The sequence below is a fragment of the Pelmatolapia mariae genome, linkage group LG14, assembly GCF_036321145.2.
Source record: "Pelmatolapia mariae isolate MD_Pm_ZW linkage group LG14, Pm_UMD_F_2, whole genome shotgun sequence".
Classification (NCBI taxonomy): Eukaryota; Metazoa; Chordata; class Actinopteri; order Cichliformes; family Cichlidae; genus Pelmatolapia; species Pelmatolapia mariae.
Genome location: NC_086239.1, coordinates 32387418 through 32405827, shown reverse-complemented (window position 1 = coordinate 32405827; position 18410 = coordinate 32387418). Strand labels below are relative to the sequence as shown.

Below are 18410 nucleotides of genomic sequence, written 5' to 3'. Positions count from 1 at the left end.
TGCATGAATGGCTACCTGTGAAATGTATCCAGGAGGCACATAGATTGGAGGCACTGAACCATTTGGAGACATCATGGGAACCTGAGCAGGACCTACGAAGAAGGCAGAAAGGAGCAAGATCAAACACCTTCCCTCAGGATAAACACTGTTATACACGGGGCTTAAGTTTAATACAAGCCTAACAGCTATGGCAAACCAGAACCACAATCCACAAATGTAGCACATTTCCAACATGCCACGCAGCAATGAATGAGTGATCCAAAACTAAGCCAGAGCCCCCAATTTACATTTTCTAACTAAAGGGTCAGGGCTTTATTTACAGAAGACTGCACGCAATTAGTAAAGTCAACAATGTGGCTATTTACCTTAAAACTTCTATAGAAATAATAAACACACTTTACTTAAATCTAAGTAAGAAAAACTTCACATTCAGCTACTTACAATTCCCATGCACAGGCAGTTTTAACTAAAGCTGCTTTGTACACCTCTGTAAGAGGAATATCCCCATATATGATTTGTTTTTCTAAACCAGTTGCATTTTCAATAAGTATTTTCTTAATACCTATGAGTAAAAAGGCCCAAAATGCATTTTTAAAAATCCTGGCAAATGCAAGAAAACCACTTTCCAAAAGTGCTGAGGAACAAAGTTTCCTGCTCTGTTGTGGGGGGCAGTTCAACGGCTTAGCTCAGCTCAGAGAAGAGACAGCTCAGCAAAAAGCCTTGGAGAAAGAAAGAGACCTCTCAGCCAAGTTTGCACATTCACACATTTCTCTTCTTACAGACCAAAGACAAACCCCCCAATGCCATATGTCATGGAGGAGAGCAAAAGAGATTGCTTGATTAAGCATTTTCACTCATTATGTCAAAAGAGTAATAAGAGGCGAAAGCTATTCTAATTCTAACGTGTCTAGGACTATAGCCTGCCACACTCCCACTAACACTTAGCACCGCCCTCCTTCAGCACTAAGTCCAGCCTCCAGGTCTCAAGGAAGATTAACAGCAAGTACGAGCGCAAATAGGAACAGCTGCCAGTTTGCCAGCTACCTGTTTTGGATATTTCCACCACTATTACGTCCAAATAACAGAAGCATTGCCGTTAATACATTCGGCACCAAATTACAGTAACTGTGAGGTTGTTGCTTTAGACTGCAGTAGCATTTAGTTAAGTGTAAACAGATAAAATCTCAACACAGAATAACAGGTCCAGAGTTCACAGTTGTAATCAGCAGCTCAACACAGAGGCGGGTAATGTTTGAGAGGCAGTCCAGCAACTTTGTTTTGTGAGAAAAGTAATGCTGCACCATCGAAGCTGACACAGCAGTCCTTATCTGTGAAGGTCAATCCGTGTGTGAATGTTGCACAGCTTTGGTGATTTTGCTGTTGCTATCAGGAAAGGAAGTAAATGTGATCATTTCTATGCTTGTATATTATTCTACAGGCTGTGGGAGAAATGGGAGAGAGGAGAAAAATCATGAATACATGATAAGAGAAGGTAAATGTCCATATGGGTAGACAGAAAGGTTAACTTTAATCTATAGCTGATCATGAGGCGTTTATATCAGTTTACAAAGAAAAGTAGTACGACAGTTTAGAATTGCATCATACTCACATCCGCTTTCTGGTATTATGTGCTTTACAAGGGTTACAAAGAATTTTACCCCACTGACCCAGTGTACTGAGCCAAGACTAAATGCATCAACAGTAGCCTCCAGGAGACCCAACTACGTAAGCCCATGATTTTGCAGGGCACCTGCTCCCTGCTAATAAACTTTCTTGAATAAGACAAACAGAAGATAGGCCTTTTATACTTAAGTCAAAAGGGCAAACAGGCAGTGAGTCATTTCCCTGCCTAAGAACACAGGCTGTGCAAGGACAAAAATTCAGGTAACATGAGGAGACTTTGTCTGAATGAAGCTAGTCACACTGGCTCAGCCATCATAGATTTTTAGATTAACAATATAATTTGAGTAGGAGTTCAAGGGATGCATTGTGAACTCTACTCACTTTTAAGAAAAATCCGTTATGCTACCCAGTACCAAGCAGCGCATCTGCCTAACAACTGCCTAAAGCAATTCTAGTTAGTGCCTCTGATGCTGAGGAACAGGAAATCTGATTAATCTCATTAGCATGCTATACGTTGTTCACACAGAATGAAAAGCTTTGTGTCTACCAACTTGGAGTGTATGGGCTAGAAAGTACAAGGTAAGAGAGGCAGGATAGGAGACCACAATGTGAGAAGCAGGGTGGAAAATGGGGGGAGACACCCACTCTTTTTACATCAAACTGACGCACGCGTGCTGACAAAGATCAGATTATTTAGAAAAAAAGAAAAAAAAAAGAAAAAGGCCACATCCCCATCCCCCTCCTCCCCTTGAGTCAACCGAAGCACTGGTTGAGCTGACGTGGCCATGGAGTGCCAGCCTTCCAGAGGAAGTTGCCACAGAAAAAAGAAAAACTCATTAAGAAAAAGAAAGTATCAGTATTCCTCTAGGAGTTAAAGACTTTTCAAAAGGCCGCATACATGTTCACATACACAAAAATGAGCTGAGGCCACTTTGAGCACCCACCTGTTTCCTCTTGTCTTAAAATGGAGCTCAATAACAAAAACAGTCAAGCGGAACTTCACGTGCATGCTGCAAAAATACAAAACTTGGCAGACGTGGTGTTGAAATAATAGAATATATTATAAAATTTGCTTGCTATAATACAAGCAAACTGTCAGGTTTAATCAGATGTACACATGAACCCTCAACTACATTTGAAGACTACAAAGAAGCAGATAAGCTACATAGAGTCTGTCTGGGTTAAGAGACAAGTGTAAAAATCCAGAAAAGCATTCAGAGGGAACAACAGTGAGTATTTTCATATGGGCGCTCTCAATGAGCTCTCACTGGCAACATGATGAACTGTGGGCCTATAAAGATGGAGTGGGCTTGATTATTAATTAGAGCTAATAAATTGTCTCTATCAGCAAATAAAGAGGAGAGTTAGGGTAGGCAAGGGAATGCAAGCACATTTACTGACAGTAGATAATAATTACACCCAAGCAAGGGAAAAGGAAGTACTGAACTGTCAATAATCCCAAAAAGTAATAATTAGAACTTAAAACCATAACCTGAATTTTTAGAGATGACACTTTGGCAAATGGTTACCTTTTTTGCATGATATAGCATTTTTCTTTTAGGCAGGAAATATCTTTCATCAAATTAAGAAGGCAGTAATTTGTAACAAGCACAACATCTTATTATCAGATTACAAAGCCTGCATGTGTACACCCATCCTCAGACACGGTGCTGATCCAAAATATGCCTGCTAGCATCCAACCATCACCAATCTATCCAGATAGAGGAGGAGAAAAAAAGGAGAGGGAACTGTGCAAACCAGAACTTGCATGAGGAAGCTGTAAACAATTGAACATTTTAAGAAAAATAGACATTTTCTTGGGTATTTGTAAAGTTATTCTGAATATCCTAAAAATGTTAAGGCACCTGTGTGGTTCTTGCAGCCCCCACCAGTATGAATGACGTTTACAGGAAGGGAGGGAGTCAGTAACCTTCATGCTTGTGCTTATTACAGAACATCAGAGGCTTATACTGCTGTAAGCCAGACTAAACCAGAGCAAGAGAGGGGCCATGACTACAGGGGGCACTTTTTTGTAAATAATGAATTATCTGACTATGTTCAGGAAATAAAGATTCCACTTTAAAAACAGTTTCCTGACATAAAGTTATGATGTCTGATACGATAATTTCACAAACACAAAAACAGCTTAAGAGACATGCAACCATCTTGTTGCTATGGACATCCCCCCACTGCCTAAACGGGGGTGGGGGGGATGGGGTTAAGTTGACCCCCCCCCACACACACACACACACACACACACACACAATCATATCCTCTTTACCCCTTTTCCCTTTCCCTTGGTATCAACGCAGCAGTGGGAGAATGACTCACAAGCTCAGTCATTCTTAGAGCTACTCACTGCAGAAGCTGTGAATGAACTGCCTGCATGCACATGTTTGTGTACATGTCCTTGAGTTAGGTGGGGGAGGTGATGAGCATAAAAAGAGTGCTAATGTGTTTGATGTTTGCAGCCCAATCCTGTAAACCATATGTGATTGGCTGTGGTTTGGGACAGGGTGTTGTGTGTGAAAAGAAGTCCAACTACAGCTGTTCACATGGGTTTTAATTTTAAATGATGCAATTCATCCAAATTTCTGTTTATTCCCAGTTAAAATAATAGGCTGACCACTGGTTGCTGGTAGCCTGTGCCACCAGCAACCATTTCATGATGGCCTTAGCTACTCAGTCGAAGACTGAGTAACGTTGGACCAATGTTGCACCAATTACGATGGGTTCATTCATTACCATTGTTTCATTCTAAACATTTCCAGCGGCCACTTCTTCTGCCACCATTTTTTCAGGTAGACTGGAGGAGAATGCTTTAATTTGAAGAGACAAACTGCCTAAGTGCAGGCACACCAGTTTAAATTTCAGCAACAGCATCAGACACTAGTGTAGATTACATCATAGACTCCATATAGATTTAACACTGAAGTATAAATTACACCTAAAGAGGTGGTGGGAAATTAAGTGGGGACAGAAAAAGTGTAATACATATTTGAAATTCTCGTTTAATGTTTTTTTTTCCTGTTGTTAGGGGGAAACATGTGATGGTTACATACATACAGTTTACTAGGGTAGCCTATCTGAAAGAGTTTTTCTGAAGGTTAGTATGCACTAACAAGCTCAAAAAAATTCAAGTTGCTTACTTGATACTGCAAGTGAAGTGGATCAAATTAACTCAACCCCAAAAACTCAAATCATAGGAAATATTTTTTGTAGAACTTCTTGAACATAAATTGTCATCAAAACAGTCTCAAAACAGACTACACCATAGTAGACAGTGTAGACAGTTTAAGGCACAGGATATGATAGATGTAACTCTCTTCAATAGGGAAAAAGAAAGACTAAAGACACCTGCAGATCATCAGAAATGAAGTGAAGTGAAGTGTTTCATAGCTGTGAGACAGCCTCAGCAGAGATAAGGGACACGTAAGTAGAAGGACTGAATAATCAAACTGAGTAAGGTGTGTGTCTGCACATAGTAACATGAAGGTCTGTGCACACTATTTTTAGCTTCCTGTCACAATACCAAAATGACTGATTTTTTGTGAAAAATGGCAAATCACTATCAGGTTCAATAAGCCCTGTAGAACTAGACAGAGCTTTATGCCATAAACCACCGACTGAATCATCCAAAGTGATGGTGAATCACCACAAGGCTATGTCACATAAAGAAGTGGATCTAATCAACCTAGTGGTCCTGAAGCTGACTTGCCTCATCTGTCACCAAGCTTATCAGGTGGCTACAGATTCCAGTGATGCAGCTTTCTTCATCTACTTCTAGATTTGGCATCTAGAAGTAGGTAAAGAGAAAGCCAAATTAGGGAGTGCTGGGCTGAAACTGTGAGGGCATGTTCACTCTCCTTGTGGCAAGAAAGTTACCCAACACAAGCACAGTAAATGGCCACTCCAATTAGATTCTCTCATCTCAGGTCCCGCCTCCAACTCAGCAAAAAGGCAAATGCCTTCTATAAACGACATTTAACAAGACTGTGTGTTCCTATTAACCTGGCTGCCATGCCCTAACACACAGAAATTGTGCACATTAAGCTGCTAAAAATATGTGAATATATGAAAACACAAAATGATGTCGTATAAAAAAAAAAAAAAAGAAAGAAAGAAAAAAAAAAAAGTGCGTAAGCCAGATCCTTTTGGCTTTGTGATATCATTATACACAACAGGGTTAAAGATGGAAGCATACACGTGCACATTAAACACTTAAGTGAACAGAGATATTGTTGTGTTGTATGGGTTGTTCTGAACAAACAAGGGAGGGGGAAAAAACAAAACAAAAAACAACCCAATCAACCAGAACATACATGCATGCATGCATGCCTGCAAGCACAAACAGACAGACACACACACACACACACACACACACACACACACACACACACTCTTCTTCCTCCCTCCTTGCACTGCAAGCGGTGAGTCATCCCTCTATTCACGTCACAGAGAGATGAGTGCACCCTGTGACAGGCCAGTTAGTAGCAGTCACACTGATCTATGTGGCACCTCTCAGCTCCTTGTTTCTCCTCTGATGGAAAAACTATGCATGCTTGCTCCCTATTAGGAAGGTTTACTAAGCTCATAATGGGGGACTGGTGTGAGAACTCAGAAGAGAGGAGTAGGGAGAAGAGCCCCTGCTGTGAGCACACTGTATTATGGCTTCCTGGCTGGGCAGTATCACTTTCTATAACTCCTTTGTCATTTAACTATAGATCCCTGGGGCATGTCATCTCATAGTTATTTCTATATGCCACATGGTATAGACACAAGGCCCAGACACAATGAGACAGTAAGCAGCAGTCTAATGGAAATCATTAAATGTATCCTACAATGCTGAATGCCTTTAATGGGGTCACAAAGGGTATCAGAAATTAATCACACTATGTTAACATCTTTTTCCTTATCATATCAAATTCACAATTTGAGAGAGAGAGAACACAAGCTATGAGCTCGAGGAAATGTCAATACAGGGCAAGATGTCCCGTGTACCAAGCCATAAACAAAGCAAATCATTTTCAGATCAATGTTTTCTCCAGGCAACTACAATTTATCATTTATAATTATGGTACCACAATGCTCCCTCCTACAACTACGCTGGCACTTTTTTCCCCCCTCCTTCACACTGTCAGCAACACGTTAGGGCTAGACTTCATTGTTGCTGTCACAAAGCCAGCGCAATCACCAACAATTGTGGAAAAGGAAATGCCATCAGGACAAATAAGAATGAGTAACACATCTTACTCAAACATCTTTTGCCCCAAGTCCTCTACTAAACACTGTAATTATGCCATATTTTTCTTTTACATTATGATATATAGATTACAGATGCACCATTCATCAGGACAATGGATTTTTAATGAGATGAGGGAGAAGAATATAAAGAGAACAAAATTACATATTAACTGAGCGTAATCAAGCATTTCTCATGCTAGATTCGTATAAATAATGCACATTTTGTTAACGTCTTTTTTGTTAGTTTGTTGTGTTAAACAATAGGCTCACTCATTTTTAAGTCTTCTAAAAATAGTACATGTGATCGTATGAGTGCACAAAACCGGTTTTGCTTGCTTTAATCACTGCTCCTGTTTATAATGGTCACAGATCTCTTCCTTATGTGTAATTCAAGTGATGAGGGACAAAGTCTGAAGGCTTTGATTAAAAAAAAAAAAAAAAAAAAGTTCTTTTTTAAAGTTCAGCGAACGTAATAGGAGCGTTCAGCAGTCTGAGTTTGACAAGTCAAATGAATACCTTCCAAACTAACTGTACTTTTCAGCAGGCATCTAATTCTTCATGTTACCATCTTGCTGCCAAATTGACAAGGAAAACAGTGTCCAGAAGAAGAAAATAAAGAACTTCATACTTAAACCACAGTACCTTTGGAAGATACCCATTTGATTCAACAGTCTCAGACTGCTGAAGCCTCTTATTAACTCCAGAAAAGGAAGGAAAAACTGGTGGTTTTGTCCCTCTTCACTTGGTATGGTAGAAAAAGATATTTAAAGACAGATGGAATGATTATAGTAAACAAAACACACTTTAATAATGCTTGCATGCCCACATGTACATCACATACTACAGAAAAGGAATCTGTCCTTTAAGCACATTTAACGATATTTGTCTTAAAAACATCTTGTCATATGCCATTCTTCGAACTAGTCGCTGTTGTAACTGAAACTGTACGTGCAATTAAGGCACTGAGCAAGCTGAGAGCTATGACACATGACTGCCATTCTGATATGTTTTCAGTAAAAATACGTCACTGCATCCTCACCAACACCCTCTTCTTTCAAGGCAAATGAGGAGAAAAAAACACAAGCTGAATGACTCCACATAAAGGAAATAACTGACAAGAACAGAATCTGTGTTAATCAGATTACCATATCCTGAGAAAAAAAACCACACTCATCAAGCACTTTATTAACACTACTGCAACCCTGTAATTCAATACAACCCCTCCTATAGTAATTTTTCCACCCCATTTACATACGTAACGGTGGAAAATATTATGCATGCTTTAAGATATGAAGCAGTTAAATGTACCACTACCAACCACCATGACTTAAATGACGAACATACAAGTAGAATGATCAGATTTACCAGCCCAACTTTGACTTTAGGCTCAACTTAAACTCTCTACTCTCTACTCCCCTCTAGGTCTCTAGTTTTCCCAAGGCTAAGTTTATGCAAACATTTCAACTTTCATTTTCTCTTTGTAAACGTGATGTAGAGTGAAGATTAATATGATTATCTGACAGCCACACCTCCTCTACCAAATGCCAGAAAAGGTTCTTCAGTTGAGCGTCAGTCATGCAGGTGCCTTATTTTTCATTGGCTGTTGATGATTTCTGCTGCAAATGAATTAGTTTGAAGCTTTAACATTTTATATGTATTCATATGTACAAGGTGATGATGAAACTTAATTAAACCTTGATCTAATACTGTTGCCGTGTTATCTATGCAGAAAACACATAGTCAAACACAACGCCTAATTATCTCTTTTTAAAATGCTGGGGAAAAGATTGTATTCCAAAAATAGATTAACAGATGACATTGTATGAACTTTTTTTTAATGGCAAAAAACTGAGAGAACTGAGAAAATACGTTTTTTTTGTCTCTATGCATTAATGAATAAAGATGGGTCAAAAACATCCAGTGAGTTAAAAAAAAAAAAAAAGTTAAGACTGACTTAACTGAACGTTATACCTTATTAGACAACACGGATAAAAATTTAGACTAAAAAGATCAACGCTTCTTCTTACCTGTGATACACTGAAACTGACCATCCTCTCGTCGAATAGTAAAGGCCTCACCTGGGTTTACTTGCACCAGGATTACCTGTGAGAAAGCAAACAAAAACAGAAAAATATGAGTTTCAAACTCTCATTTCAGTGAAGGCGTACTGAATGACCTACAAAAGTGTCATACTTAATGAATAACTTTAAAATAATTAAACCGTCTCATACCCTAAAGAAGGTATAATTCAGGAAAGTCTAAAAGGTAAAAACCACATAATGGTTTAAAAATAAATAAATAAATAAAAAAGCATTAAAAAATACAAAAATCAATATGATAATATAAAATATAATTTGCTGGAAAACAGTTTCTCGCCACAGCTAAATCTAATGTACAGGAAAGACAAATTTGTTGATTAAGAAAAGACACAGCTACGTAGCCTACAATGAGTCACACTGCTTATGTCATTTACAAAAGACCAGAAAAAAAAAAACGACCAAGAAAGCAGAAACTAAAAAGCATATTTTGGTCTGTAAAGACATTTGCAATCACCTTCCAGGTCTCTGACAATACAACTTTTCTTTTAAGAGCTGCATCCAAAGTGTAAGTTTATAACAAACATTATTTTTCTCCTTTCAATTAAATAACAGGTTAGCTTAGGTTAGAAAATGAAGATATCAAGATCACAAACTGATTATTCCATTAACTTGTCTTTTTAAAGTCTCAAACATGCGCAACTAGGCTTTTGTTGCCTGGCACTATGTGTGGGAGCTAGTTACCTCACTCTTGTGGAAGTCGCTGTCATAGAATCTACACTCCTCTAGCAAAGGGCTTTGACTATGGTTCTCTTCAAGCACTGAAATCATCAGCACCTCCATCTCTGACACTGCTCCCATTCATGTGCTCAGCAGGGAGAGGAAAGAGCCCTTTGCCTGCCACACAGAGCCTCATATGTCCATACAAACCCACACAAGCAGCGTCAGCAGCAAGCGTAGATGATGGAGGTGGTGGGAGGGGCAAGGGAGGTCTAAGTGAATCAAAGTCTCGCCACTTCAGAGACGGCTGCATGTGTATGTTTGTTTTACACTCTCTTTGATTTGAAGCAAACATGCTTTGTAGGATATTGCCTCCCCCCCCCATTTAATTTTACACTGGAAATTACTGTTGTAATCAATACTGTGACATTCACTGCCAGCCAATAAAAATCAAACAAAGGAAATTTTGCTTGCAAAAGATTTGACTGCTACTTACTGTTGCCCGCATTGCTTTTTCTCATTCAAGCGTCTCTGTTCACGCAGTCACAGAAAGGAAAAGATGCTCCAGGGTCTACCAGACCCTCCACCATTTCACCCAACCCTCATGAGAAATCACATGACCTGCGATGCTAACACATCTGGCTAGGATGTTTTCTTTTAACATCCTCCACTTCCATGAACTCCTGCATAAAGTCCAGGAAGAAACTGACAAGATGCGAGGAGTGCAGTAATATGGAGATCGGTCTCTTGCACTGGACGTAGCATTTACACAAAGTAGTTCATAAATCTCATGCTTGCTTAGCGTGGTTCAGCCGCATCTGCTCAAACAGCGTCTCTCTCTGCAGCAGGCGGCTTGTTCACTTTCGCCTCTGGCTCTAGTGCAGCCTCCCTACCGTCAGTATCCACAGCAACCCCTTCAACAAATAAGCCACAGCGATGTCCACGCCAAACCTTCACAGAAGGGATTGAAACGTTATCAGCAGTAGCCACTCTCCGGAAAAGGAGGCAGATGAGCCCAAGAAATCAGGAGCAAAAATAAGGAGGACTTCAGATGATGCCTCAGTTCCCTCTCCAGTTCCCTTCTTGACTCTGTGACTGACTGCGTGCCAGCTCAGTTAACGCCTGCTGTGCTCCTTAATATGGTTAATTTCAAGAGCATTCCATCAGGGTGTGATCATGGCACAGCTGAGCCGGCAAAGGTATAAGGGGTCCACAGCATGGGGAGTCCTTTGTTCTCTCTTTTTCACAACAACAACAATGGCGTGAGGGAGCTGAGCGACCCACGCAGCTTCTGAGGCTGACATATACGACTACGCTACAGTCCCTTTCCCTCGCCCTCCCTTCTCTCCCTCCCCCTCATACTCTCCCTGTCTCTCTCTCCCATTCACAGAGCAACATGCCGTACATCCTCTTAATACTCCGATCAATTTGAGCGGAGATGAGGTGGTAGGAGTTGAACTGCAGAGCTCCTGCATTTGTGACAATTCCAGCCTCGTGCCATTTGTGCTGTCTTTAAAGATCAGAAAGCAGCAAAAATGAAACAAAACCGAGAGATTATTTGTATAGTGACACAACGCACACAGCTTGCAAGTACTCACTGCTTTACTAACATCTGTCCTCATTTATTCCAAATGGATCGTTCCTTAAAGCGACAGTGCTGATCACTTGATCAGCGTATGTCAAGTTACCCGATATTCTGCGTCACTGACACTGCTGGACAAAGAGTACAACAAACTCTTCCACAAAACAACAATCACACAATCTGACTGTAAAACATCAAAATCAAATAAAAAACACTTCAGAGAAACAAAAGGTAAACTTTAGTTTATGCAGTTCACACACACTAAAAAGAAATGGATATAATCATTAGGCTGACACTCTTTGAATTATGGATTTTTTTTTCTTTATTCTTTTTCCTTTTCCTGCAGGCAGTTGTGGACTAAAGCACAAAGTGAAATATGAATAGTGAACCTTCAGCTTGATTTCACTTGCCTTTTTTAAAATTTTTAATCTAAAATATTGCAGTCATTCAATCATGCAATTTGTAGACATTATTGTGTGTCCCCACAAAATAATTATGGACAACTGCTTACTAAGTGGAGAGTGACTACAGTACAAAAAGGCAAAATCTACTTATTCATCTGTAATTATTTATCCTTCATCATCCTCTGAATTTAAAACAAAATAAAACAAAACTGAAAACATCATCTTGCCATTAGTGAAACAAGCAAATGGATTTGGTGCGTTTGTTTTGAGACCTTAGAACCTGCCACATATACAAGGAGCAGAAAAAAAAAAGTTTGAGAATAACTACATCTAACATTTTTAATGCATAAACTGACTTTGCAGAATGGGGGGGGGGGGGGACGACGACGACACCATAAAAGATAAATCACTTTCAGATAAGACAAGTTCCTCTTTTGATAGCGCCACGTGTCATGCACAAACATAGCTCTTATATCCCCAGGAAGCTCAGATGTAAAGCTTAACTTAAAATCCTACTGTCAAATATAGCTGCAAACAGCAATGACAGGTTCAAGCAGTTCAGCAGTTAACCAGAGGTCCAATGACACTTTTTCAAAATGGGATCTTGAATGAAAATAAAATATGGCGCAAGGATGCTGTGAAGATGCCCAAATCAGAGCAATAACAATACAATACCTTATGTTCTGATCATTTACGTGTGTCCAAGTCTGTAAGATCCCGATTTAGCCCCAATCAGCGTGCCAAATTTGGAAGCTTTTGCAGGACTATAGCTGCCTGACCATATAATGTACTACTCAGTAAATAAGCAGGGAATTCAGAAACTTTGTCTTGCCATTCAAAAATACAACTGTAAATATTACCCACCCATTGAGAATAGCCTCAGCCATGTAGTGGCTCATCCCCTGCTCTGCCAGATTCAAACAGGAGAGCCATATTCAAGACTTTAAATGCTCAGTCTAAACTGTACATACATTTGTGATACATACTTAAGTAGATTACTTATGAAATATTTGCAATTTGCAACTTGAAATGGTAATTATTATTATTATTAGTAGTAGTAGTAGTAGTAGTAGTAGTAGTAGTAGTAGTAGTAGTAGTAGTAGTAGTAGTAGTAGTAGTAGTAGTAGTAGTAGTATTATATAATAGCGCAGTTACACCTGCAGTTTCCATCACACTTTACTTTTTTAGGCTATAAATGAGGCACAGATTCACAATGTTTTAGAGAAATACAGTTTATATTTATCCCCCCCAAAATTAGCAAGTTTGAGGAGCGCGTGGCCTAAAATCTCAGCAGCAGTACATACATGTAGTGTCTGAAATGTATAAACAATTGTCTCCAGTTATGTCCTAGTGAGCCTACAATACAGCCAACACTATATAGTGATTGAATGAGTGTGCAAGTGAATTAATTAATAATTTGAGCACAGCCTAGGTGCTACCACAGACAATGGCAGAGCAACAAAGATTAAGGAGAAAGTTATTTTTAAAAAACAAAGCAGAAAGATCTACAACGTCACTGCTTGGCTCCAAAAACCTCTGTGACCATCTCCAACCCAAGCTGGCTGTCTGTATTATTTAATGTCCAGATGCAGTAAAGACCAACAGCGTGATGACTTTATTTGTAAGTAGACAGACTCTGAAGAAGTGCTAGGATGCTGCAAAGGTTACTTTTCACACAGATGACTAAGCACTGTAATGTGCAATGGTTTCCCAGTTACATTCACAACAGGGAACAACACAATTCAGTTAAGCTGCCACAAATTTATACAACCAGTGTGTACAAAGGTTAAGCAGTATATCTTGTTCTCACTGCTATAAAGATCTGCATCCAAGTATGAGCCCTATGCAAAGAGATTGAGGATCAGTACGCACACGCTGTCACACAGGTGGCCACTGCTATGTTTTATTACCCAGGAGAATGGGGCTGTTCTGTGCGTTTGTGGCTGTTAGCTCTGACGTTTTTCTGCCGTTGGTGACTCAGAGTTCAGGTTTCTCACTATTTGTTCCTCTTAATTGTTTACTGTGTGTTGATGCGAGATAGCAGCTGGGTGGACAGGAAGCAGGAGCCAAATGACACAGGGAAAAATCCTGCCAGTGTCGGAACTAGCCAGGAACTAACGCAGTCTCCCTGCAGCTGATGGCATACACTTGCGTGTGCAATGATGATTCAAACCAATTTAATGATTCTCCACCCTCCAGGATCCCCTGGAAACGTTACATAAGGGGATAGGGGGGGAAAAAAACCCTGAAAAATAAAATCATTTAAAGAGGTTTTCATGCTGTTGTAAATAACCGTCTTCTTCTCTGTGCCATTAATTTAGAGAGGATAATCTGTTATATGTATTAGAGCAACTACAAAGCATTACCAAAGCACACAGTCAGTCATATAGATTCATACATCTCATTTACACAACAGCTTCCACTGGCATCTTGTTTACAAAGTTAATTAGTTTTCATTTTTCTACTTTATGCCTCATCGTATTTCTAAACACACATCAATACTGACCAAACACTACTTACTGACGGGGTGTTTGAGCTTTGCATTAAGTCAGTATATAAAATGATATACAGTAATAGCTTTTAAATGGTTTTGACCTATATTAATCTGTACTTCAATTAAAAAAAATACAAGTATATATTTATATTACAGTGCACAAAAACCAGACAACCTTTTTTTTTTTTTTTTTATTGTTGTTTTCAAACTACATATGAATATTTCACAATTCAGTGGAGGGGATAATTGGTGTTTGAAATTTGTGAATTCAAGACCTTTACCTTGCAAAATCTACATATTTAAAAAGTTAATCATTGGCCAATAATAAGAATTGAGCAATTAGCTAACTGAACTGAAATGCTGGTATGCAGACAATAAGAAAAACAAAAAATTCAAGTAATTCACCACTGACATGTGCAGACAAAGGCAATTTATACCTGATCAACTTAACTATTACACCAGCAGTACTATCAGAGCAAAATAATGATGCATTCTATTTAAATGGGTGCACTGTTGGGATCACTGTTTTGCAAAAATCCCAAATCAATTACAGTACAGTTTGTTTCTTAAGCTGATTTGGATTTTCTCTCTTCCTCTTTTATTTTGACAGCCTGACTTGAAGATTCAGCTATTCTTACTATGTAACTGTAACATTAGGCTACTCTCCAGCTATGGTAAACACAATATAATGATAACATTTTAAATTACTGACTGCCATAGTCTCAACGATTTGAAATGACTTTTTAAATAAAGGAGTGTAATTCTGTGCAAAGATCATTTTCTTTGGTACTGAAACCATGTAATTCTATTCATACGATGTACTAAATTTTTGGTATCGTGACATCCCTACAAATAATAATCAACTGAAAATAAATTACAGTATATCCCACATGTTTTACATCTTTGCATCACTCTTTTATTCCACCTCCAAATACTACTGGGTCAACTGTTACTGTCCAAAGATTCTATGTGCATTTCAATCCAGCTGGAGCTAATAAATTTAAAATAGTCTTTTTAACTGAAGCTACTGCAAAGCAATAATAGCATAACACAATTACAATATAGCACATTTTGTTGTTGAAATCAAGTTGCCATGTTTATAGGGGCTGGAAATCCTTTACTACGTCATTCTGAGATGTAGTTACATTTCTGGAAAGGTGCGCATTGGGCTGCATACAGGACAGTTAGTGTAAGTTTGGAGTCAATTTTCAACCAATTCCAACAATGGCTGGGAAATGAGTGCATCGTTACAAATAAAAAAGGATGTCAAGAGCATAATGATAGTCAAGAGAGATTTTCAATATCTGGCTCTCATCTTTTCTTATCACCTATATTTAAGAAAATCACTGCCATGCTTCTACCACCATGCTTGACAGTGAAACTAGTGCTAGGCAAGTAATGCACAGCCCTGTTACTTTTGGCTTGTTTTTTTTTTTGTTTTTTTTCCCCTACTCAGGAGCACTTTCCATCTGGCTACTTTACCACATAGCCCACACTTGTGAAGTGCTGTGCTGAGTGTACTGCTTCCAAAGCAATCTCTCATTAAAGTGAAGGCACTTTGTTCCACTATCAAAACAGTCCTTGGACTCAAAGTCTGTTTCCTGGCTGAGATTTTTCTAGCTCGGTCACTATTTGGTCAGTCAAAAGCCCAGGTAGTTTCACAGTTTTGGCCACATTAAAATTCATGTGTTATTCTTTTCCACTGCCCATGTTTTCTTCTAGATTTCCCTCCTTCCAACCATCCTGCCAAGCAGTGTTTGCTATGACATTTTTTTTGCTGTGATTCAAAAGAAAATACAACTTATACCAAGCTAGAAAGTGAATTTTTCTCCTCCTTTTTAAAAAAAAAAAAAAAAACCAAAAAAAAAAAAACCAAACAAACAACCAAAGTTAAAAGTTTAAATTTACCTTAAAAATCCTGCTACATGTATGCATTTTTTAAAAATACTGTCTCAAGATACCTAAAGAGCACAATGTATCATATTACGTCACCCAAGGGATTAGTCTTCATATTTCTGAATGGGGTCATTGACTAAGATTGGCTTCACCTACCTACTTCTGTGACATCACGGACAAATTCAGTGTTGTCAACAAGGGGGCAGAATCTCTGCTACAAAAACTACTTATGGCATTTTAGTGCATAATAACGAAAAAGCTTTTTTTTTTTTTCTACAAATCTAGTTATTACTTCCTTCCACACCTTTATCAACTGTAGTTGTCAACATGCAATTTGCTTTTGTGTTTGAAAGCATGTTTTGATAAAATGCTGTAATTATTTCAGTAACCACTGCAATGTGTGTCAAGTGTCATTGCATGTCTGCATGAGGGTGCGCCAAAGCTCTTCACACACAGCAGACACTTCAAAGCAGAGGCCAGAGTGGAAAGAATGAAGCTCACCAACAATGGCCATTCGCCATAAGTACAAGAAAATCTAGAACTAGAGGAAAGCAATTAATCAAAAACCTGTTAAGCAAGCAGAACAAAAACTTGCAGACGTCTGCAAACTCTCTGCCAGCAGTCATCTTGTGCCCTCTTAAACTACAGCAGGTATGTTAACATAATGAGCTCCATATAACTTAACACCAAATTATTAAAAACACACCTAAATAAATGCTAGTTACAGAAAGGCAAAGCCTGATTTCCTGTGCATCTTAAAAAGGACGCACAGGCGAATGCTTGTAGACAGTGAAGTGAAAACCAAGAGTCAGCTTCCAACCAGCAGTAACTGTCAAGCAGTGGGTCTCTTCACATCAGTAGCAGAGGGAAGATGAATGATGCCACAGGTCTGTCAGCCAGTTTATTGCAAAAGCTTTGTAGTCTCTTAAAACATGGCCAAACCTTTACTTAATCCAGGGTTATGAAGACACAGTAATATTTTCGTTTTTTTATATAGCCTACACATTTGACAATTGGGTGCAGTTTTTTTTTAATTTTACAGGGAAGGCATTTGGTAAGCAGTGGCTAAATAAGATTACAACACAACAAAACAGGGGCTTAGTGGTTGTGATGTTGAAACAATAGTGTCGTGTTTTTTTCTTTTTAACTTATTACCATTTTACCTTTGGCTAACGACTTGTCAATTACAGGATGTTAGCTGGTGAGTGTACGTTTCCACAAACTGATCTAGCCCTTGTTCTGGTATCTGGTTTCAAAATACACAGACGGCAAATAGGAAAATCATCTGCACTGATAAATGGATATTTTTTTCTCAGCTCAGAAATACTGTGCCAATGCTTAACTAGTACTTGTGTCTCTTCTGAATACTGGTGCAGCAGTGATGGTGGTTCATCTTACTGGCTTAGAGGAAAGTGTCCTAAACACTGCTGAGTCACGCACTGTTCGCCCCCTCACAATAGTTGACAAATAGTGGGCTCACCTTCATCTTCACAGATGATTCAGTGGCTGACCAGGAGACAAGCAGAGTGGGTTGCATTTTTGTCACAACATCTCAAGCCCTCTGGCAACTTATGAGAGGCACATATTCAAGGCCCTGTCTCCTGTGTCTGGCAATAGCATACAAGGCCGACACTAGAGACAGCTGAATTGGGAGTGAGGTCTCACTATCCCACAGTAACAGTAGCCCACGTATGAGACACAGCCACAAGCAGACCACAGACTCATGGCTATGTTCCCGCTTCAGTTTTTGTATCTACCATTTAATACTGAGTATTACACTTGACCAAAGTCGACTTTTCATGTTTAAAGCTCATCTCATGTTAAAAATGGAAAACTGACAAGACTCCATCTGCACAGACTACAAGTGTAAGCAATATCTTCATTCAGTGTTCTTTCTAAGCCTTTTCTCAAATGTGCTACTTTGTCTTGAAATAAGCAGCTATTATATACATTTCCCAAAAGGTTGGATGGTTCCTTGGCAGGCTTTCTAACAGAAACTGCACAGCAAGAAGTCTGTACCAAGGAGTGATACTAATTCCCTACAATCTGTTAGGTTACGAACACAGACCTAAAATCCATCAAAACACAAGAACATAAGAACATAAGCACAAAGAGCACAGAAACATTAAATGGCAGGTCTAATGAAAAAGAGTAATGAACAGAAAAAGAACATATATCCATCAGCACAGCCAACAGCTAAGTACATAAGCCATTAGCTAGGCTTAAACATTGACAGAAAGAGACTGATTCATCTGTTACCAATTTAGCTACAAACCAAACGGCAAAAGCAGAAAAAAACCAAAAGGGGGAGGGAGCTTAAATGGAAAGAAGCAGTGAATCACACTGTAGCCAAAGTCATCTCTTAAATAGAATCATCTCAGGTAATGACCTCCAGACAACAGCTTCCTCTG

The 18410-nt window shown here is 39.0% G+C and overlaps 1 protein-coding gene across 4 annotated transcripts in view; it reads right to left on the bottom strand.

Moving 5' to 3' along the window:
• Nucleotides 1-18410, bottom strand: part of fndc3a (fibronectin type III domain containing 3A) — a 46556-nt gene that overhangs the window by 17791 nt on the left and 10355 nt on the right. For 3 of the 4 annotated variants that reach the window (XM_063492458.1, XM_063492455.1, XM_063492456.1), the window contains 2 exons: nucleotides 8895-8970; nucleotides 16-92 (listed from right to left, as the gene is read on the bottom strand). In XM_063492458.1, the coding sequence (XP_063348528.1) occupies nucleotides 16-92; nucleotides 8895-8970 (153 nt within the window). Of the gene's footprint in view, nucleotides 1-15; nucleotides 93-8894; nucleotides 8971-10119; nucleotides 10307-18410 lie in introns of those variants that run through there. The other variant, XM_063492457.1, reaches the window with a different exon arrangement.